The following is a 23,166-nucleotide window of genomic DNA, read 5'->3' as shown; positions in this document are numbered from 1 at the left end:
GATAGATAGATAGATTAGATAGATAGATAGATTAGATAGATAGATTAGATAGATAGATAGATAGATAGATGATAGATAGATAGATAGATAGATAGATAGATAGATAGATAGATAGATAGATAGATAGATAGATAGATAGAGATAGATGATAGATAGACAGATGATAGATAGACAGCATGAGTAGTCAGTCCTACCTCTTCCCCTCCAAAAAAGTCTTGAGACAATTACTCTAGAATAAACTCAAAATGAACCATGTCACTGTTATGTGATTGTCCAGGCAATAATTTTCAAATAAAGTCAATAATGTAAAATCAAACCTGAGACCACACTTTTAAAGAGAAAAAGCCACAAATTTAAATTCAATGATTAAAAAAAGTTTTCCACTATGATTTCCCATTCTCTAAGGGAAACTGACAAACCTCCAACATTTAGCTAAAGTGATACTATAACATCAGTAAGTTGATCACTCAAAGGATGAACTCTGGTTCTCTATCCCGACTAAAAGTCCCAAATGTAAGACCAAGTAAATGAAAATTACCTCAAAATGATACACTGCTCATTAAAAAAAAAAAGTAAAAATAAAGTTCTCTATTAAACACTGCAGAAACATCCCAAATTAGTAAGGCAGAATTCTCTGTTGCAAGCACAAAAACACAGGATTCACATTACATGGGAATTAGAGGAAAAGGTAAAAGCAATTCTAAATTCTAGAGTAAGAGGTCCTCCAAGATATTCCCTTATCATCTCCAGGGATAGTCAAAAGGCTATAAAATTTAGTTCTCTGCTGCCTCAACAGAAATAAGTTCACATGATGAAAAGGTATTGGAAAATACAAATATGATATTGATGGGAATGTGCCGAAATCAAAATCCAGTAGTTTGTAACTTTGCTCAATAGCAGTAAAATAGGTGAGCAGAAGTCTTCCCTGATTAGCAGCTAAGGCTATGAAATAGCACCTCTAATTCAGACTAATCCAGTCCTGAAAACAGTCACTAGCCTAGAATGAATAATTTATTCCAGAGCAATAAGAGCTTGATTTAATCTGTTTTCTCCTGTTTATTGTACATTAATTTTAAGTATTTGCAACCTGCAGCAAACAATCTCCAAGGTAGTTCCCAGTTCTACTTGAATGAGGTACTCTGCTTTAAATTGAGTTACCCCATTTGCTATTTTTAGCATATTACTAGCATCTCAGCCAGGGATCCACTTTCTAAAACATTTTATTAGTACTGTACCGTATCTGGGTTTCCTTCCAGCAGTACATTGATGGCTCTGTTGACATCTCCATTGCAGTCATGCAAAGCAATGACACATTCATCCTGGTTCTTGCCTGTGATATCAATCAACTGAAAAAGAAAGGTCAGCAATGATGATGAACAAGTTTGTACCCCCCGCCCCCCAAAAAAAGCCTAGGTGAAGAAAAGAGAAAACACCAGCTAAGTTTGAAACAGGCTTAAAAATAAAGCAAAGCAGAATTTTGGTGTTCTAGTTCCAAAAGCAAAAAATACCTGTGACCAAAAGTGGGGTCAAAAGGATTTACATACAAAGCAAACAAACAATAAAGCATCTAACAGAAAATCAGACCCAGAAACACACAGACTTCAGCATACCATGAATTTCCACATTTCCTAGATGCCACAACCACTCAAAGTTGCTATAAAAGGGCTTCAACAAAGTCATTCATTAAACAAGAGATTAAAATTACGACAAAACCTCTGAACAAGGTATCTGCCCAAAGGGGTAGGGTAAATCAAACAATAAAAGCACTTATTTATTGGCTTAACCTATCATATTTCAGGTCATAACTCTTTTAATACCTATAATAGAAAGTACCCTGGTAGGCATCTATGCATTAATCCAGAAGTTTTTTTCCCATAGCTTACATCAAATTAGCAATATACTCACTTGTTTCACCTTTTCCTCAAAGTCAGCGTCATTATGGTCTGAAATCATCTGTGCAAGTCGAATTTGTTCCGCAGTGGCCTAAGAATTGAGACAATTTAAAAAAAAAAAAAAAAAGCATGAACAACAGACATGTTTAGAGAAAGAAGGACATATGTAGTCAATATCCACTATACCTCCCACCCCAATTTCCTTCTTGTTACAAATGACCAAGTAATAAAACACTAACAGCCCTGGCCAGTGTGGCTCAGTTGTTTGGAGCGTCATCCCATGCACCGAATGGTGGCGGGTTTGATTCCCAGTTAGGGCACAGGTGGGAGGCAAATGCTTGATGTTTCTCTCTCACATCAATGTTTCTCGTGTTCTCTCAACCTTCCTCTAAAATAAAAAAACATTTAACAAACCAAAACAAACAAAAAACCCACTAATGGCATTTAAGATGCTTAAATCAGCACAATTACAAAAAACAAAGAGTAAAGCTGGTACTAGTTCATTCTACAATCCCTAAAAAAAGCAGGAAGCTTTTCCACCAATGTTCTCCATTAAAGAGGCTTTTATATTGGGATAGCTGCACCACTTTGAAACATCTACACCTTAATTCACATTAATATATTTGCAAAGTCATGTGTACACAAACCCTGTTCCTGTTTCTGCAATAACCAATGCCACCCTCCTATTCCTAAGGCTGACATACGGTTTAGCCTGAAGATAGAGTCAGCATATCTTCTGAGTATCCAGTATATGTTCAAAAATACCACAAATTTTATTGTCCCAATTGAGACACTGAACTACTTGAGTACTAAAATTCTGATAGAAATTCACTTAGAAGGAAAATGAGTAAGAAAAATGAATAAAAGGAAAGTTCTAGTCTTACTCAATTTATCTGACCATAACCAAATGGGAAGTTAATTCATTTACATTACATACCAACACCAAACTGGTTATAGTAAACAGATCATACCTAAATCAAACTTTAAAAAACAAACAAAAACCCATAAACCTCAGTACCCAGGAGGCAAATTTATTCCTTAAAAATGAGCAATACTCTAGGGGTCTCACTGTTAATTTTGAAGGAAAATGGCAAAGATGGTAACTCCTCACGGAAAAGTAAATACCATATTAGGCCTCAATGAGACCAGAAAGAAAGATAACAGATATGTTATGAAAAAGAAGAACAAAGAAAGGCAAAAGGTGGCAAGACAAAGGTGGGCTAGAAAGATGTCAAGGTGGAAGGTCTGGAAAACAAGAAATGTATTGCTAAAACAACCCAGATGAAAGAAAGGAAATGCTATCTTAGAGATACAAAGCACAAGAGCCATTCTTTCCGAGCCTCATAATTCAGTATTAAAGAAAAGAGCATTACATCACAGCATGTCATTAGCAGTTATCAGGCCCCAAGTAAAAAGAGGCAAGTACCTGAAAATAAGAAAAACCCAAATCAAGAATCCAAAGCACAGAATGCTGCTGCATTGGACAGAAACCAGCAAGGCTACCCATGGATCCATAATCCTTGGATTCTTTACCTGTGGCCGTTGCTTGTGCTGTGTCTGGTTTTGGTTTTGAGGTTGTTCCCAGTTTCCCCGGGCTCGGTTAGTGCCCACCGATGTCATCATTTACAGTATATACAAATAACAGTATTTACAAGGTAGAATGCTGAAAGATTAAAAAAAAAAGTTTAGATGTTAAATGTGGGCAAAATATGTTTTCAACCTCTTTCATCAGCACCTTCACTGAACACTTTCATTCCTTCAAAGAAACAAACCAAGAGTATTCACCTGTTCTTCAGACATATTTAGTTTGACAAATTCCTTATGGAACTATGTATGTTAATCCATTTTGTATAATAAGATGTATAAAGTATGTGTTAAATAATGGTGTTTAAGTTATGGACACAGTTTGGTGACTAGTCCCCTATAAGCAGGTTTTATGAAATTTTGCTATCTTGATAGTAAACAATGTTAATCAAAAGCCTTCTACATAGGTAAAAATATCTACAGTCCCCTTGACATAAGGAAAGATAATCAAAGCCTGGAAACAAGTCTTCCAGGAAGGGGATTAGTTCTACACTCCAAATAAAAAAAATTTTAAATACTGTACTCAGTTCACCTATAAAAACAACCTTACCTGCCTTACAACCCTTTAACTTGAGTTGCATGTGACCTCCATCATTTGAAAAAGCATAAGCTCAAGTCTAGCCTCTTTTTCCTTTAAGTTTCTATCTCTCAGCAGGCTGTGGGGGCTTCCATAGCCTTCCACAAGGCATGTTATTAGCCCCAGCAACTTTGCCCACAATCTCTGTTCCCTGGGTAATTCCAACACACTGCTTTTGCTGCTGCTTCTTTTGGTCCCCTAATTCCCAGTCCAAGAAACCAGAATTAAAATTACCCTCCACCACTCACCTTAATATACAGAGAATACCAAATCTGTACCAAACCCAAATTATCTAGCACAAAGTTTTATTTGGAAGAACGGGCTTCTGGGAAATCAGTTTAAACGAGACATTATTGTGGGGCAAGATGACTTAGTAAACAAAAGAAACATTCATCATATGATGGAGTGCTCAAAATAAGAGGTTACTCTGCATTGCTTTATTCCCTCCCAATGAGTGCAAGTTTATGCTTTTATGCTCACTTATTTATTTTTTGGTTAATACTCTATTAACCAAGCAGTAATTCTAGACTGCTCAGAAGACTGCTGGATTTGAGGGAGAGGGAGAGTGGACTCCTAAAGAAATATTGAAGGATTAACTATTAGGGAAGTAACCTGTTTCTTGGATCACAAAAAAAGTTGACTTCTTTATGGGTAAATTCTTCACCAGGTTGGGTCAATAGGTTGCATAGGTCTTTGTTTTGTGATGCAGTCATTAAGAATTAAGAATTCTACATCCTCTATCACTAAGAAAGAGTTTTAAGGGACTAATTTTTAACCCTAACCTCTCCCCTTACACACATGTGCACACAAAGACCTATAAATATTCTAGCCAGTAGAAGATTATTTGCTACACAGTAGTCAAGTTTCCCAGGCTGGCATTATAGTAAAGTTTCAACACTTAATTTGCAAAAACAAACAAACAAAAAACAGTGTTGTTTAACCAAGTACCCCTGGATTCAAATCAAAGCAAAAAAAGAATTAAAATTAGATGAAAACCATTATGCTAATAATTGGCTCTAAGATCTAGTTTCTAATATGGGGGTAGCCACTCCTGTAACTTACAACTATCAACTGCTTTCTACTCTACATATGATTTCAATTTGTGAGCATGATTTACACTACAGCTATGGATTGCATGACTAGTTAGCTATGTGGATGACTGCATATACTGTACCAATCGATGTAAATATATTAAAAGTCATCTTGGAAGCTGCATAATCACTCAGGAAAAGGGGGGAAAATCCTCCTGATCATTCTTGCTATTAATTTCTATTTTTCTCTTACAGGTGCTTTGAAAAATACAACTAAGAAAATTTTACCACCTAGGTAGTAACAACACTGAGCAACAGGTAAGTGACCTGGGATGGATCACTGGGAGGTCACAAAATTAGTAGCCTTTCAGTCGCAAGCACAGACACATACCCAGAGTTATCACAGTGGAGGTGAGGAAGCTTGTTAAATATTCTTTCTTAAAAAAATTAAAATGTTTAAGGGAAATAGGTGAGAAGTATCGGAGACCAAGGGACTAGTGAGGGAACAAATACAGGTTTCAACACAGGAGTGCCCTTAACCATTTTTTGAAAACCAGCTACTTAAAAAAATAGCCAGAGAAATTTTACAGAAAAAAATAAATAACAAGTATTTATTGAGTATCTACTGTGTCCAGTACTTTAGAAAATACAAAAGCAATATGACTTGGTTGCTGCCCTCAGGGAGCTTACAATCTAATATGAGAAACAATTCAGAAACTCTGAAGCTGGATTGGGGTAAGGCTTACTACCTCTAACAGAGTGACTAATTCCCCTAGATGTTTTGTGGTAATGACCCCTTCATCTCCTTCCCATGAACTTGGATCTAATTTTTAAAAAGAGTACTTCCCAGTTAGGACATGTTTAATATGGAGGGAATTTTAAAAATAAAAAACAAACACTACATTTTAAGGTCTTTCATCATTAGTTTCATGCCAGAAATACTTCCTGTTCGTAACGGAAATAATCACTGGCATAGTCTAACCTTTAAAGACAATGGTGTAGGATCTCAAAGCAGTTTTATCAACCCATTCCCAGTCAAAACGTTTCAGTTGTCTATTAATGCTGGTTGTCACTGATCCTCATCACCTCCCGTCAAGTTACATTACATCAAATATCCCCAAAGCAAAATATGGGCGGTGGGAGGTGGATGGGGAGAAACAAAAAAAGGATTTCTCCATCTAATAATCAGGGACAGTCAAAGACAAAACGATAACAAAAACGCCAATTACTGTGGTGGTTTTCTTTCCACAACATCCTACACCAGAAGTGACTACATTTCAAGAATGGTGGAAAAGAAGCAGTCTCCTGTTTGTGACATCAGTTTGCAAAGCAAATTTAGGGGCTGCCCACAGGGTGAAGGGTGTGAAGAAATTTGGAATTACTGTCCCATTATGAGAAGAGTGAACAAATACCCCAGTGCTCTAGTGACGTCCCTTAGGCGTAACGCACCCGATGGGGGCCTCCATGTCCAGCTTCCCAAATAACATCATAATTTTGGGGGGGTACCCTAAACTACAGTATGGACAACAAAAAGCTAAAGACAGCAGCAAAAAATATAATCCAAGAGCTGGGGCAGTGAGAAAGGAGGAAGGGTAATAAGAAGAGCTGACAAAGAAGCTGGAAACGGAGAGGGGACGCAAGCCCACGCGTTAAGGATGAAAGGCTCACCCCGCTCAGCAGCGCCACATCTCCTTACCTCCCACCCGGAACAATTTAATCCCCCGCACTCCAAACTGAGGACCACATGGGGGAGTTTGGGGCAGCTCCACCCCATCGCCCTCCCTCCCCTCCGCCACCCCCAAACCAGGCCGGATCCGGATCAGAAGAGGCCCACAGAGGGTTGGAAAGGGAGGAGGCCCCTCGTCTTCTCCACAGGCACCGGCCGGGGTAGACAGGGCCGTACCTCAGGCGGGGCCCAGGCCTCGCTCGCTCGCGCTTTCTCGCTCTCCCCCACCTCAGGCTCTAGCCGCATGCCCCCCCCTCCGGCTGCCCAAAGCCCCGCCCCGGCCACGCTCCCAAATCGAGGCCCCGGCTCTGGTGAGGCCCACTAGGCCGCGAACCCAACCATAAACAAAACCTCCGGCGGCCGACTCGAGGGGGTAGCCAGGGTTCGCACGACTGGGGGGGTGTACAGTGGGGGAACACACGGTGCGGGGGGGGCCTACCAAGGGAGGGGTACACGGCGGGGGTAGGAGAGAAAGGAGGGAGGGTAAAAGGGGGATCGCGGATTTAAAGGGGCCGCGGACAATACCCGGCCCCGCCGCGCTGCCGCTGCCGCCGCCGCCGCCGCCAACGCCGCTGCGCTCCCAACTTTACCTCAGTCTCCTCCACACTGACACCCCCGGGCCGCGCCGCCCCTGTCACGTGATATAAGGTTCCCTCCTCCCCGCCCCCATCCCTCCTTTTGCCTCTCGCGCTCGCTCTCGCGCCTTCCCCCTCCCACTTGCCTTCCTGCGTCCCCCGGCACGTGACGCGAAAGGCACGCGCACGCTTACGTGCGCGTGCTGCCTCGCCACGAGACACCTCTCCCCCGCCTTCTCCACGGCGGCCACGCCCCCGCCACGTGACGCAAGAGGCCTTCGCTTCCTCTTACTGGCATAGTTCCGCGTCTCCGCGCTCACCACTCCCGGTTGCCATTGCGCGCCCGAGTCACGTGTTGCGGGGGGGGAGCGGGAAGGTGTCGTTCTTCTTACCCAGTCCCCCTCCCCCATCCGCCATGTTTTCTGGCCGGGTCAGCCTTGGTCTTTCCCCTTAAGGAAATGGCCAGGGAACTTCAGAGAACCCAGGCACCGTTGCCTCGGAGGAGCCCGGGCTGACGCGGCAGGGCAGCGGGGTAAACCGGAAGAGTTCTGCCCGGGGTAGGGAGGCCATGGCGTCCGGCAGTAACTGGCTGTCGGGGGTGAATGTCGTGCTGGTGATGGCCTATGGGAGCCTGGTGAGGAGATTCCCCGACCCTATTCCTGCTGTTGCGTGTGACCCAGTAGAGCCCCTCCTCGTGAGTAGTTCGCTGTCCTCATTCTCCACCCACTCACCTGCACTTTCTCTGGGTTTTGACTCCTATGCCTGGACTACCTGGGAGCATGTCACCGACTCGTAGTGCCCCGCCCCTGGCCGAGAATCCTCCCTCTTGAACCCTAAAACCGAGACCCCCACGCCTCTGCGCTGCCCGCTTCCTTTTATCCACCTCATCTCTGATGGCTTTGCTGTCGCAAGTTACACCCCCTATAGCCTCGCTGAGAACCTGAATCTGGGGATTTGAAATGAAGGCATGACTTTTATTTTTTTTCATGGTCTTTTTATTTGAGATTCTTTCCTTTTCTCATATCTTTTGCACAGGTGTTTGTACTGCTATTTATTTTTGTGAAGAGGCAAATCATGCGCTTTGCAATGAAATCCCGAAGGGGACCTCACGTCCCTGTGGGACACAACGCCCCCAAGGTAGGTCCTTAAGGCACTAGATAGGCCTGGTATTCCAGATCTGTTAGGGCCCAGAATGAGATTGCCTTTGCCTGTAGGAACTACTTTAAATCCCCTGTTTTCTTGTCCGGTTACCTTTGAGGATTGAGCAATAACGGTCAGTTTGGGGCCTGGCTTACCTGTTCACTATTGTAGCATAGCATGTAGTTTACCCAGGAACTTCAGCTTTTGCATCTGCAGAACGAAGGGCTTGAATTAAAATTCCCACCTTTTGTGTTAAGATGTTTCCCAGTTCAGATTAAACTACCCAGTATTTTCTGTTTGTTTTTAATCCTGTTTTAGGATGGAGTTAGGGTGGTTAAAATTAGCCCCAGTTCACCCGGGGGGCCTGGCTCAGGGGTTGAGCGTGGACCTAGGATCCAGGCGATCAGGGTTCAATTCCCGGTCAGGGCACATGCCCGGGTTGTGGGCTCGATCAACGACTCTCTCATCACTGATGTTTCTATCTCTCTCCCTCTCCTTTCCTCCCACTAAAATCAATAAAGATATATTAAAAAAAAAAAAATTAGCCCCAGTGCAATAAGAAGAGTTGCCCCTGCAGAACTTTAGATTTATAAGGGCTCCAGAAGTCATCTAGTTCCAACACTCAGGTTAGAAACTGAAACCTAAGAAAATGAAGCAGTTTACCCAAAGATATTTTAGAAAGTGAATAGCCAATTGGTCTGTCTATATTCTCTTCTTAGGTGACTGTCTTCCTTTCCTTGGCCTAGTTATATATCTACTGATGAAATTTTATTTCTATCCCAAACCTTTTTCCTGAGTTCCATACTTACATATCCAGCTGCCTGCCTAAGACTTAGATGTGCATGTCACACCTAACATGTCTACGTCAGAACTTTGATAACCTACCACTTCTCCCATCCTGCTGTTTTTCCCTTCCACTTCTGGGTAAAAGGCACCTGTTGCCCTTACCAACCTCCTTTTGTATGATTCTCCCTTGATCACTGGAACCCAGCTACAATGTGCTGTAACTTTTACATGTGCTGTAACTGTGCCTAGAATGATCCATTGGTGTTCACTTGACTAGCTCTTTTTTTTTTTTTTTTTAATGTCTTTATTGATTTCAGAGAGAGGAAGGGAGAGGGGGAGGGAGAGAAACATCAGTGACGAGAGAGTCATTGATCGGCTGCCTCCTGCACACCCCCTACTGAGGATCAAGCCCAAAACCTGGACATGTGCCCTGACCAGAAATCGAACCACAATCTCCTGGATTATAGGTGGATGCTCAGTCACTGAGCCACACAGGACGGACTTATTTGTTCTTTAGATCTTGGTTTTAAATATTTCCTCCAAAGAGGAGTGCATGTTACCTATTTAAAATAGGTCCTCCTCTTTGTTTTCTCATAGTCCCCTGATTATTTCTAGATAGCATTTTACCACAAATTTTCTTTTATGTTTAATTTTTATTTGTTTAATGCCTCTCTCTTCCATTAAACTGTAAGCTTCAAGAATGCAGTCACCATACCAGTTTTGTTCACCACTGTAAAACCAGGGCCTACACGTATTAGGCAGTCAGTTCCTTTTAAGTGAAATGTAGGTTAGTGTGAGAGCTAGAGCTAGTACACAACTCTCTCAACTCCTAGACCAATGTTCTCTCATTAACCAGTGCTATTAACCCTCCCCTCCTGTTCTTTGCTAGTATAGTTCATGGAAAACAAGGATGTCATGGCCTAAAACATCAGTAGAGCTCTTTCAACAGTCCCTCAGTTCTCCAAATGCCTGCTGACTTCTGTAAAAGGGATACAGGGGTGGCTTCCAGTACATCATGAGCCAGTGAAAACTTTGACTATCTAGAAGCCCCTGGACTAGATGAGAGCAAGGTTCCTTTTGCTTTTAAAAATTATCTAAATTCTTATCTATTGGTGGAAGTAAAAATTAGTTAAGCCACTGTGGAAAACAGGCATTATCTAGTAAGACTACACATGTACCTAATTCACAGTCTAGCAGTTCCACTTCTGCCATAGAGAAATTAACTTTTGCTCATGTGTACCAGAAGACATATACAAGATTATTCATTGCAGCATTGTTTGTAATATAGTAAACCCTCGATTTTGCAGACCTCGATTTAACAGACTTTGGATTTAATGGACAAAATTTCTGGTCCGTATGTCGTAAGTGAAAATTAACACCCTGTTAACTTTAAAAAGCTTTTGACCAAGATTTGCTTATAATTAAATTAACAGATTATTTTTGTGTTAGTCACTGCTATTTTTAACAAATTTTAGCAAATAGGCCATATGTTAGAAAAAAACACTAGTAATTTTGCCAACATAGATATTATATATTTGCAACTATAGTCTACATATTTAACCCAAGAGTCACCACTCATAAACAATGTCTGGCAAGTAATTAGCATGCGATCACACCACATTGCTCCTGGTAATTGGTTCTGTTGTCAAGTGGCATGACTTTCTGTAGTAGTTTTAACTAGTGCACTAAGCCTCTCCCCAGCCGTGTGTATTTGTTTACTCTCCATGACTGGTGAACGAACGCATTTACTAGACCTATACAGTATAAATTTAAAATTACTGTAATACAGCCCTAGCCAGTTTCCACAGTGGTTAGCGTGTCAGACTAAAGGGTCCCAGGTTCGATTTTGCCCAAGGGCACATACCTTGGTTGCAGGCTCCATCCCAGCCCCAGTTGGTGTGCATGCAGGAGGCAACCAATTGATGTGTCTCTCTCACATCAATGTTTCTCTCTCTTCCCCCCCTTCCACTCTCTGAAAAGCAATGGGAAAAATATCCTCGGGTGAGGATTTTTTTTTTTTAAATTTAAAAAAAAAAAAGAAAGAAAGAAAACTGGTTCTCTGGTTTTCCATCAGGAACCTTGTACCTTCTAAACCAGTCCACAGCAGCTTCTAGGTAGCCAGGTTTCAGCCGCTTGACGTTATTAATAGGATTGTAATTGTCTGCATCAGGATCACCCACATTAATTGCAATCACTTTCCAGTCGGTTTCCCCTTCATCAGTCATAACCAATATGCCCAGAACTTTCACCCTGATTATTATACCTCTTGTATATACCTTGCTGCCAGATTCACAGACATCAACTGGGTCATTGTTGCCACAACTACCATCATGTTCGTCATTGTGTCCTGGGTCCTCCCAAGTGTGAGGGATGGCACCATAGTGCCAGATACATCCTTTATAAGGAAACAATTTTGCAACATAATGGGAGTTTTCCTTTTTTCACCTCTTGTTTAATTGGGCTTAAAAGGGTCCTTTGTAGCAATCTCCATTTGTGCATTAGACCAGCATGGTACTTCAGCTACCATATGGAACACATCCTTATCTGTATAAGTTGGAATATCATGAAATGGAGATATGTATTCTTTTTTCTTTTTTTATTGACTTAGACAGGAAGGGAGAGAGGGAAACATCAATTTGAGAGCATTGATCAGCTGCTTCCTGCATGCCCCCTACCGGGGATCAAGCCCAAAACCCAGGCATGTGCCCTGACCAGGAATCCAACCGGCAGCCTTTCAGTGCACAGGACGATGCCCCACCGAGCTACAGCAGCCAGGGCTGCCACAGACCAAACCATACGCGGTGTGGACTGACAAGGAGAGACCATTCTTATTTTTTTAATCCTTACTGGAGGACATGCTCTTTTTTAGAGAGGGGAAAGGAAAGAGAAACATCAATCTGTTGCCTCCCATATGTGCCCTGACCAGAAGAACGCTCCACCTTTCAGTGTATGAGACTACACTCCAACCAACTGTGCCACGCTGGCCCGGGCAAGGAAAGACCGTTTTTAAATTTTTGAGTCTTATCTTGCAATTTTGTTTACCAAATGAACATTTTCTCTGCTTCTGTTGTCTTAGTTGCTCATTTGCTCTGCTCCATTTCCAAACGGATGGAAAGCAGAGTACAGGGTACATGATTGTGTATTCTTTTCTCTCTGTGAACAGGACTTAAAAGAGGAGATTGATATTCGACTCTCCAGGGTTCAGGATATCAAGTATGAACCTCAGCTCCTTGCGGATGATGATGCAAGACTGCTACAGCTGGACACCCAGGGAAATCAGAGTGTGTGACATGCTCTTGGAGAGTACTTCAGTGAGGAGTCCCATAAGTTCAGAATTCCTTTGCTCTCAGAGTTGTAACTTAGCTGCTGGCAAAACCAGCAGCTGTGGGTCCTTCTCTTATTGGGTATATGACATGTGGGAAGCAGTTTATTAGCTTCTTAGAGTTGAGAGACTTTTCTGAGGGTTATGTCTAAGACCACTCTCTTTCTCAACAGATTGTTACAACTATTTATACAGGATGAAAGCTCTGGACGCCATCCGTGCCTCTGGTAAGGGCCAGTTGATGGGCCATCAGAATCCTGAAAGCTCATTTGGAGAAGAGAGGGAGGAACTCAGTTTATGTATGTTAGAATTTGTCCTTTCTGCACAATCCCTGGCTGGTAGGAATTTTGTAGGGTACTGGGTGCCTCTTTGGCATAAGAAAATGATGTAGACAAGTTATTTCTCCGCCAAAGAGTCTAGATTTATTTTGTTCTTTAGACCTTTAGTTTCATGAACTGGATAGTGGTAATTTGCTTGATTTCCACAAAAGACAGGCAATGCATGCTTTTTTGCTAAGCCCCAGGTAGATAGTTCTTGAACTTTTTTTATTCTATAACTATTATATATACTCTGTCTCTACCAAAACATAGTTTATGTCTTAAAGCCAGGGTGGGCATATAGGAGGGTAAATAGGAAGATGACACTGTTGTATATCATTGGTATTGCTTACAGTTGTGTTGCCATCACCAGATGACAACTCAGACACAGCTCTATACCTCTGGTCTCCTTAATTCTTTAGAATTTCCCTCCAACTCATTCACTGGACCTATTTCTAAATTTGGGAAATTAATTAGAGAAACAAATGGGAGAAAGGGTATCATTGCGCTATTTATCTCCTCAGAGATCCCGTTTCATGCTGAAGGCCGGCATCCCCGTTCCTTAATGGGCAAGAATTTTCGTTCCTACCTGCTAGATCTTCGAAATACTAGTACTCCTTTCAAGGGTGTGCGCAAGGCTCTCATTGATACCCTGCTGGATGGCTATGAGACAGCCCGCTATGGGACTGGGGTAAGCTGGGTGGCTAGTATTTTTTTCAGGGAACTAAAGGGATCCCCAGACTGAGAAATCCTCACTCTTTCGTCTTTTTTCCTCAGGTCTTTGGCCAGAGAGAGTACCTGCGCTATCAGGAGGCCCTGAGTGAGCTGGCCACAGTGTAAGTTTAGAGGGAAACATGTCAGAAGGGACTGATTAGAGAATATAGTAGTGCTGGGCTGCTCCCACAGTGAGATGGCCTTCATAAAGCAGTATGAACAAAGTCATGGTAACATGAGAGTTGTCAGGTCCTAGATTATTAGAGTTGCCTCTCGCTTACATTGGAAAGCAGATGCTCCCCTATAGGCTGATAAGAGAGGCTTCTGCTTTTGTACCTCTTCTTTTTTTAACCCTCACCTGCGGATATTTTTCATTGATTTTTAGAAAGAGTGGGAGGGAGGGAGAAGAAGAGAGAGAAACTTGATGTGAGAGAGACACATTGATTGGTTGCCTTCCACAGGTGCCCCCACCAGGACTGGGGATCAAACCCACAACCCTTTGATCCATGGGCCGATGCTCTAATTAGTGTATGAAAGAACGGAGTTTTTCAGCACACACAGATTCCTTCTCTTCCAGGGTCCTACTGTTGTCCTTGTGTCTTGGACTGAAAAAATAAGAATTAAATGTCCCCCATTTATTACCACTTTAAACATTAGTAACCCTCTCTGAAACAAAGGACATCACTATAGAGTCATCTGATGAGTATTTGTGGTATAGAAGAGGAATCATGACTTTTGTCTGGGAATGTTTTAAATGTGTACTAACAGAGCTTCATTATGTTGTTTATGCAAACGTTAAAATGAAAGGTTAAAGAGGATAAGCCAATCTAGAATAAAAAGTTAACAGCCATGAAAAGAAACAATACATCTGTTTTCTGCTGTGTTGAATATGGATCTTTCTAAAACGATAAGGGGTATGTCTGTACTGTCTTTCTCTGTCCCTAAAAATAAACTACCTTGTTCCTAGTAAAAACTACTTACAGTGGTAATGAAAGTGAACATGTGGGAAGTGTGGAAAACTGCATTTGGTCTAGAAGTCAGGCAGAAGACCTGTTCAAAATTATTTGAAAGGCAAATACTGTATGACTCCACTTATTAAGGTGCCTAGAGTAGTCAAATTCATAGAGATAGAAAGTATAATGGTGGTTGCCGGGGGCTGGAGGGAAGGGGGAATAGGGAGTTAATGTGTAGAGGGTTTGTTTTGCAAGATTAAAAGAATTCTGGAGATTGGTTGCACAACAGTATAAATGTATTTAACACTACTAAACTGTAAACATTTAAAAATAGTCCAGCTGGGCATGGCTGAGCTGTTGAGCATAGACCTAGGATCCAGGAGATCGCAGTTCGATTCTGGGTCAGGGCACATGCCAGGCTTGCGGGCTTGATCCTCTGTGGGGGGCCTGCAGGAGCCAGCCAGTCAATGACTCTCTCATCATTGATGTTTCTATCCATCTCTTTCCCTGTCCCTTCCTCTCTCTGAAATCAATAAAGATTAAATAAATAAATAAATAAATAAATAAAGTTAAGCTCTAGCTGGTTTTGCTCAGTGGTTAGAGTGTCGGCCCTCAAGCTGAAGGGTCTTGGTTCAATTCTGGTCAAGGGCACGCACCTCAGTTACAGGGTCTCACATCAGTGTTTCTCTCTCACACTCTGAAAAGCAATGGAAAAAATAGCCTCAGGTAGGGATTTTTAAAAAAAATAATAATAAAACAAAAATAGTTAAGATGGGCCCTGGCTGGTGTGGCTCAGTTGGTTGGAACGCCATCTGTCCTGTGCACCAGAAGGTTCTATTCCTGGTCAAGGGCACATACCTAGGTTGCAGGTTCAATCCCAGTAGGGAGGCAAGTGATTGACGTTTCTCTCCCCTGCTCCCTCTCAAAAAAATCAATAAAATTCTTTAAAAATAGTTAAGATGGTAAATTTTATGTTTCTTTTCCTACAATTAAAAAAAAAATGTAGTCTCTTTGATTTCTAGCTTCTAGAAAGGTTTAATGGGTACAGTGAAAATAGTATAGGCTCTGAAATCTGACAAAGTTAGGTTTGAATCCCAGCTTTCTGTCACTAACTTTGTGACCTCAAGCAAGTTACTTAATGGACCCTCAGTTTCCTAACCTGCAAAATGGAGGTGATACCACCATGTAGGAATATTGGGATGTTAGTAAATTAGATGTTGGTAAAGCATCAAGTTTAATGTCCTAGCATGATAAGTACTCAATAGTTACTTTTCATAGTATTTGACATGCGGTTCTCAAGGGACTCTCTCTGGCCTAGGAGTATACTAGTGGCATATACACATTAGGTGACTCAGCAGAATTAATTATAACTTTTCTTTAATGAAAAGGTTGGGCCAGAGGCAGGGACTCAGTGGGAAAATTGGTTTCTCTGTTATTTCTAAGCTACCAGGTAGGGTTTTAGTAACTAGTTTATAAAGTAGGACAGAGACCATTTGTGCTACAGCTGCATTTGTGGGATGGATGAGCCTTGAATTGTATTTTTCCATTAGTCCTCATTCTCTCCATGACCTGCCCTCTGTATTCTTCAGGGTCAAAGCCCGAAGTGGGAGCTCCCAGCGACAACATCAGTCAGCAGCCAAAGACCTAACCCAGTCTCCTGAAGTTTCCCCAACAACCATCCAGGTGACATACCTCCCCTCCAGTCAGAAGAGTAAACGTGCCAAGCACTTCCTTGAATTGAAGAGCTTTAAGGACAACTATAACACACTAGAGAGTACTCTGTGATAACGCTGAAGGACTTGCTGTTGATGGAGCCAGAGAGACTGCATTGTGCTTGCCCGGCGCCCCTCAGGCCACCTGGATCAACGGGCCCAGGCTGGATCAGCTGAAGCTCCCAATCATATCCAGACCTCTTAGAGCTCATGCATAGAGAATCATTCTCCAAACCTTTCTTACGGCCAGTTTCAAAACATCAGTTAAGACTTTATTTTCCCTTGGTAGCACTTTTTTTGGGGAGTTGAATTAAGATGTTTTTCTTAATGTTTCTGTCAAAGCTTCCTTAAATATCCTCACTTGATTTCGATCATAATTCATCTGCCCTCTTCCAGACTATAAATAATCCCAAGGGTGAGAGAGTTGGGGTGATGGGGCAAGAATGGTCAGACCAATGCACTGGCCTGACTTTATAAATTAATAAAATGAACAATTAAATTATAAAGCATGTGATTCGTGATTCATTTACAGTTGCCTTTTAGTAAAACAGGCATATGATACGTTCTCTGCACCTGCCTAACAGGATAGGGCATGAGGATTTACCTTTAGAGAATTGGTAGGACTGAGGACCCTGGACCTGGGACCGTACAGATACTCCTTGGGATCCCAACAGAAGAAATCCCAAAATCGAAACTATGGCCCTTGCTCACAAAATTGTCTGTGTCACTAATAGAAGACTGGAGAAATAGAATTCCCTTCAAGTCTGGGGCAACAGGCCAAGTGACCAATCAACTCCTGGGTGTAGGGTCATTGTTAAAGGCAGAAATGTTGCTATGACTACTGAAACCTTGGTGACTGAACCAAACAGAAAGAGCCTGCTTAGTCTCCGAAGACCATATCAAACCAAGTCTGTAGACATGTCTTCAGAAAAGCTGGTAGAGATAGAAAAGGTATGCAGGGTTGGAAGGAGGAGCTGAGTTGGAGGGGGTTTCCGTTGATGGGGTTTCCAGATAAGTTTACCAGGAGTGAACCTTCAGAGAGAGGCCCTTGACGTAACAGGATAGTAACAGAAATGGGAGACTGGCACATAGTAGGTATTCAAGTATGCCTGCCATACCAACCCCTACCTATTTGATCCATTCTGAAAGGAAAAGACCTTTCTTCCCACCTCCCCTAGGAAATTGGTGTCTCTCAAAAGAGAAATATCTGTGTCTCCCAGTAGAATAGGGTACTAGGGATGAAGAACTGGAGGACTGGAGGTATAAGGCAGATCAACAGAAATCGCTTTTTTTGCAGAGTTTTCAAAGGGCCCTGGAACTTAAGACGATGGTTGACAGGTAATCTTTACTTCTATTTTTTCCCTTACGCTTCAGCTTGACCTTTTACCCTCCTGTACTACCTGAGCCACCTCTCAGCTCTGTTTCATCTTGCTAGCGGCTCATTAAGAAGGAAAATGGCCTGGCTGGGTGTGGCTGAGCAGTTGAACATCAACCTAGGATCCAGGAGATCATGGTTCAATTCCCAGCCAGGGCATATTCCTGGGTTGCGGGCTCGATGCCCAGTTAGGGGCATGCAGAAGGCAGCCAATCAGTGATGACTCTCTCATCATTGATATTTCAACTCTCTTCTCTCCCTCTCCCTTCCTCTCTCTGAAATCAACAAAGCCACATTTTTTAAAAAAAAGAAAACGTGTAGGGGGCCAGAAGCAGACCTTTTCTCACTAGCAGAGATCATCTCCTAGTGCCCACTAGGTTAGGCTATATAGACAATGGTGGTTGTTTTTTAATCCACCCGAGGACATGCTTATTGGTTTTTAGAGAGAGGGAAGGAGGAGAGAGGAATATCGATGTGAAAGAGAAACCAGTTGCCTTCCCATACGCACCCCAACTGGAGATTGAACCCTCAGCCTAGGTGTGTGCCCTGACTGGGAATTGAACCCACAACCTTTTGGTGTATGGGGCAATGCTCCAACCAACTGAGCCACAGTGGCCAGGGCCTAGACAATGGTTTTTATTGCCCCTTGCTTACCATTCTCTAAAGGAAAATTGGAGTGAGTTTTTGTTGTTTTATTTTTGAAGGAAAATGCAAGTATTTGTTGCCTGGCATTGTACTAACCATGTGGTAGGTATGTAGTATTTGTTAAATGAGTGAGAAGATTCAAAAGACTAGGCTGTATATCTCCTTTACCTGAAGGAGCCTTTTAAAAAAACACGTACGTAGCCTTGGCCAGTGTGGCTCAGTTGGTTGGAGTATCGTCCTGTGCATCAAAATGTGGAGGTTTGATTCCTGGTCTGGACACATACCCAGGTTGCAGTTTTGATCCCTGGTCTGGGCACATGTGGGAGGCAACCAATCAATGTTCTCTCTCTTTCTTCCTCTCGCAAACCAATCAATAGATCAAAAATAAAAATAAAAAACACATACTTAAGTTCAACCTAGAAGATTCTGACTAAAGTAGTCTGGGATTGGATAGGATAAGACTGTTTTTTAAGGTTTCATAAGTTATACCTAAAGCTAGCAAGGATTTGAGGCAACAAGGATGCATATAATTTAGTGGGATTCGAGATTTTTTTAAAAAAAGATTTTTTAAACTGATTTTTAGCAAGGGAGAGGGAGAGAGAGAAACTTTGATGTGAGAGTGAAACATCCATTGACTGCCTCCTGCACAAGGGAATCAAGCTCACAACCTGGGCATGTGCCCTGACCGGGAATCGAAGCTGCAACCTTTCAGTACATGGGACAATGCTCAACCAACTGAGCCACTCTGGCCAGGGCACAACTCCTAACCTGGCCAGTGTAGCTCAAAGGTTGAATATCAACCTATGATCCAGGAGATCAAGGTTTGATTCCTAGTCAGGGCACATGCCGGAGTTGTGGGCTCAATCAGTAGGGGGTGTGCAAGAGGCAGCCAATCAATGACTCCCTCTCATCACTGATGTTTCTATCTCTCTCCCTCTCCCTTCCTTTCTCTGAAATCAATAAAAACATATTTTTTTTAAAAAAAAGTACTTGCTGGTATCTGATAGAAAATTTTTCTGGAAAGATACACAAGAAATTGATAACTTTGTTGAGGAGGACTGGGGCAGAAGAATGGAGCTTTCACTTTCCATTTACTACATTTCTTTATGGATTTAATTTTCTAGTCATCTGTAAAAAATGCTTGATTTTTAAATCTCAGTGGGGTTATCTGAGCAGAGGATACATATATGTATGTATATATATATGACATATATGTATATTCCTTTTATGTACTAAAAAACCTTAACAAATCATTCCAAAATGTATCTAGCTGGGGTTGAGAATCACTGGTATGATGGAAGGAATTAATCCTTAGTTTGGATTTGATATCCAAGTCTGCCATTAAGTGACCTTGGACAACTCACCTGAAATTTTAGTTTCCTTGTCTATATAATGCAAAAATTAATATCTATGACACATACTTATGATGATGATTAAATGACATAATGTACTTTATACTAGATTCTGCGTCGGTTCTAGTTACCCTTTCAAGGAGTTTGCAGTCTTCTGACACTGTCACAGAGACTTTGGTGAAGAAGTAGACTCACTAATGGGGCTTTTATCTCCACTCCTAGCTCTAACCCATTCAACTCCTATCTCTATACCTGAGGCAGGTGGCGAAATTCACACACTCACTGTCTGTGGCAGATGACATTGAGCCAGAGGAGAAACCCTTATGCTACCCTAAGGATTCAGGATTTCATGGTACAGGAGTTGGCACTGGCCAACAAGCAACTACTGATGGTGAGTTCTAGCAAGGGTGACCTTAAGTCTCATTCACTACTCCTCTGTGCCTATGCCCGCTGGGATTCCCACTCTCTTATTCATCTCTGAGGTTTTCACTGTTACACCAGAGCAATAACTCTTTAACTCTAAATGCCTAAACTCTTTTTCATTAAGTGATGCTTTGCATTCAGCTGCAGATGGAACATTACAAAGTTCCAAAGTTCAGTTTAACCCTTGCTCCTCTCATCTTGGTGAGACTCAAAAGAGCTTTAGTGCCCAGCACCCGTCTCCCAAAAACTCTCTCTCTCTGGGGTCCTCAATTGTTGTCATGTCACCATCTTTGAATCCCAAGTGCCTAGCAGAGTTCCTGGTTCATGATATGTTCTCAGCAAATATTTGCTGAACATGGGGCTTCACCTTGGAGGAAAAAATTGGGTAAGCTTCTCCTCCGATGGTTTAGCCTCTATGCTACTGCCTAGCTCTACGTCACAGCTAAGTCCAGATCCAAGAGAATATTATAGAGTAGTGGGAAAGCAACCTGGAAGAGAGAATGAGGAAGGGGGGTGAACAGAGGGCAAACATCATACTGTGGATGAAAAGGGGCCACATATCAAACCTGACAAGCTCAGGGAAGGCCTTGCAAACCCAGAGACCTAAAGTAACCACAAAGGATGGTCTGAAATTAAAACTTTTTAACTAGCCTGGCTGGAGTGGCTCAGTTGGTTGAGCATTGTCCTGTGCACAGAAAGATTTCCAGTTTGATTCTTGGCCAGGGCACAAACCTGGGTTGTGGGTTCAATCCCTGGTTGGGGCACATACGGAGGCAACTGATCGATATTTCTCTCTCACATTGTTGTTTCTTTCTCTCCCCCTTCCTCTTGGGTGAGGATTTAAAAAAAAAAAAAAAAAAAAGGCTTTTTAACTAAAAGCAGTTTATAGTGGGTAGTAATGTCCTAGGCTAGAATCTTCCCTAACATTGGTCAATTTTCACCTCAATTAAGCCTGTCTATTGTCTTTTTGCATCTTTGATAACATTCTTTTGGAATGTCAAAATAATTTACTTTTTCATGATCCCTCCAAGCACGGGTACTGAACCAGAGCGGAGACCACAAATCCCCTCATGTTATTGAGTTCATTGTTGACTGTTAACTTTTTATCCAATCCCAGAGCTTCCCCCATACCGCACCACCCCCACTTTGCTTTCTCCTGCTCCCTAATCTATCACCAATGGATTTCATATAACCCACTTATGTCTTCTCTTTGCTTGTAATGTATAAAATAAGGTGCAAAACTGGCATTCTCTGGAGCATTTTCTCAGTCTGTTGAGATTTTGCTTTCTGGCAATTGTCAACAGTTTGGCTCAAATAAACTCACAAAAAGGTCTCTACAGGTTTGAATGTTTCTTACATTGATGATATTGTATTCTGCCCTCCCCACCAGGTCCGTCAGGCCGCCCTGCACCAGCTGTTTGAGAAGGAGCATCAGCAGTACCAGCAGGAACTGAATCAGATGGGCAAAGCTTTCTACATGGAGAGACTCTGATGCCACTGTCCTTCCATTTTCATCATGCCCACTAACCTAGCCTTCTTGAGACCCTACCACCTTGCTCTTCCTTCCCAAAACACACCTGGATCTAGTTATGATCCCAGGACTTAAAATGGTGCTCCCACTCTCACCTCTCAACACCCAGGTGCTATTTGGAAAACCATCTGTGAAAACAGTGGAAAAAAACAAGAGTGACACCTTGTGGTCAGGGTGAGATATGTAGTGTTGATGTAAGACCAGCCTAGGAGGTGGAGAGATGGACTATGTGTGAGAATCCTCACTTGGTTTAACAAATAAAGCTAGTTCACACTTAGCTCCTGGCTGGTGTGGCTCAGTTGGTTGGAGCGTCGTCCCATACACCAAAAGGTGGCGGGTTCGATTCCTGATCAGGGCAACATACCCAGGTTTCAAGTTCGATCCCTGGTCCAGGTGCATGAGGGAGTCAAAGGATTGATGTTTCCCTCTCACATCAATGTCTCTCTCTCTGTCTCTCTCTCCCCCCCTCATCCTCTCCCTCTCTAAAAAATAAATTAAACCCTGACCAGTGTGGTTCAGTTGGGCTCAGCTGAGCATCATGCCATGCACTGAAAGGTCACTGGTTTGATCCTCATTTGGGGCACATGCCCAGGTTGTGGGCATGCAGGAGGCAGCCAATTGGTGTTTCTCTTTCACATCAGTGTTTCTTGATGTTTCTCTCTCAAAAAAAATCATATTAACAACAGAGCAAATTTTATAAAGGGTTCAAACTTAGACCACTTGGCTCATTCTTTCAGTCCTAAGTCTTGATTTATTTCAAAAGTGCTTATTCACAGCTGCCATTATCTTAATATAGCTTCCTGGAGTTTGCTTATCACCTCTCAGATCTGACCTCCACTAATTTGTGTTGTTGTTGTTAATCCTCACCTGAGGATATTTTTTCCATTGATTTTTTAGAGCAAGTAGAAGAGGGGAGAGAGAAAGAGTGAAACATCGATGTCACATCAATTGGTTGCCTCCCAACAGGGATCAAATCTGCAACCCAGGTGAATCGAACCTGGGACCCTTCGGTGCTTGGGTCGAAGCTCTAACCACCGAGCAAAACTGGCCAGGGCTCCACTGATTTTTTTCTGTACACTTGGACAAAGTGCTTGAGTATCAGGAATCCTGGGTTTTAGGTTTTGAGCCAGCCAGTTATTGTGAAACCTTGGGATAAGTCTCTTTCCTCTGGGCCTCAATTCCCACCTCTGCAAATGACAGGGTTCCAATCTCAAATGCCTTCATGGATCTGGCAAGTAATATAACAGAAATAAGTAGGTGTGGAATTTTAGGGGATCAGAAAAAGCATTAAATCTAAAAACATTAAAAATTTGAAAAATACTGGAAAGTACTGATTAATCATATGCATCTATAGGCCACAAAGAACCTTACTTTACATGCAAATGTATGTAAAGATCCACTTTACATTCAAATGACTACCCAAACCAGAGAGACCCCTATTTTAAAACCCCCCCCCCCCACTAAAATTCCCATCTCCCACCCCCTCCCCTTTGGGAACCATTAGCTTGTTC

The 23,166-nt window shown here is 42.3% G+C and overlaps 3 protein-coding genes and 1 pseudogene across 33 annotated transcripts in view; 2 read left to right on the top strand and 2 right to left on the bottom strand.

Annotated features, from left to right (window-relative positions):
• Positions 1 to 7,524, bottom strand: part of UBAP2L (ubiquitin associated protein 2 like) — a 42,227-nt gene extending 34,703 nt beyond the window's left edge. For 15 of the 28 annotated variants that reach the window (XM_081120611.1, XM_081120624.1, XM_081120631.1 and 12 more), the window contains exons 1-4: positions 7,336 to 7,427; positions 3,426 to 3,555; positions 1,906 to 1,983; positions 1,236 to 1,346 (exon numbers count right to left, since the gene is read on the bottom strand). In XM_081120611.1, coding sequence (XP_080976737.1) covers positions 1,236 to 1,346; positions 1,906 to 1,983; positions 3,426 to 3,515 — 279 coding nt within the window. In that variant the 5' untranslated portion in view covers positions 3,516 to 3,555; positions 7,336 to 7,427. Of the gene's footprint in view, positions 1 to 1,235; positions 1,347 to 1,905; positions 1,984 to 3,425; positions 3,556 to 7,335 lie in introns of all 28 variants that reach the window. The other 13 variants (XM_081120614.1, XM_081120632.1, XM_081120634.1 and 10 more) reach the window with 8 other exon arrangements.
• Positions 7,525 to 7,647: 123 nt separating this feature from the next.
• LOC308548697 (protein C1orf43 homolog) lies at positions 7,648 to 16,835 on the top strand. 3 transcript variants are annotated; one of them, XM_081120606.1, is made up of 7 exons: positions 7,648 to 8,079; positions 8,421 to 8,522; positions 12,475 to 12,592; positions 12,807 to 12,860; positions 13,475 to 13,641; positions 13,728 to 13,786; positions 16,207 to 16,835. In XM_081120606.1, exons 1-7 carry the CDS (start codon positions 7,954 to 7,956, stop codon positions 16,400 to 16,402), a joined length of 822 nt encoding a protein of 273 aa, XP_080976732.1. In that variant the 5' UTR covers positions 7,648 to 7,953; the 3' UTR covers positions 16,403 to 16,835. The 3 variants fall into 3 exon arrangements, with proteins under 3 accessions (XP_080976732.1, XP_080976733.1, XP_080976734.1); XM_081120607.1 differs by having other exon boundaries at positions 7,666 to 8,019; XM_081120608.1 differs by having other exon boundaries at positions 7,790 to 8,019; positions 12,475 to 12,622.
• Positions 11,281 to 12,444, bottom strand: LOC308549300 (inorganic pyrophosphatase pseudogene; annotated as a pseudogene). The gene is made up of 2 exons: positions 12,436 to 12,444; positions 11,281 to 11,901 (listed from the first exon to the last, which is right to left on the bottom strand). The product of its transcript is annotated as an inorganic pyrophosphatase pseudogene (transcript).
• Positions 16,836 to 17,198: 363 nt separating the features above from the next.
• Positions 17,199 to 22,950, top strand: CFAP141 (cilia and flagella associated protein 141). The gene is made up of 4 exons (XM_081121054.1): positions 17,199 to 17,280; positions 17,627 to 17,667; positions 19,963 to 20,092; positions 21,515 to 22,950. The coding sequence occupies exons 1-4, from the start codon at positions 17,248 to 17,250 to the stop codon at positions 21,614 to 21,616; spliced, it is 306 nt and encodes a 101-aa protein (XP_080977180.1). The 5' UTR covers positions 17,199 to 17,247; the 3' UTR covers positions 21,617 to 22,950.
• The last annotated feature ends 216 nt before the right edge of the window (positions 22,951 to 23,166 follow it).

The sequence above is a fragment of the Miniopterus schreibersii genome (assembly GCF_964146895.1).
Source record: "Miniopterus schreibersii genome assembly, chromosome: 19".
NCBI lineage: Eukaryota > Metazoa > Chordata > Mammalia > Chiroptera > Miniopteridae > Miniopterus > Miniopterus schreibersii.
This window is presented reverse-complemented; position numbering and strand designations above follow the sequence as displayed.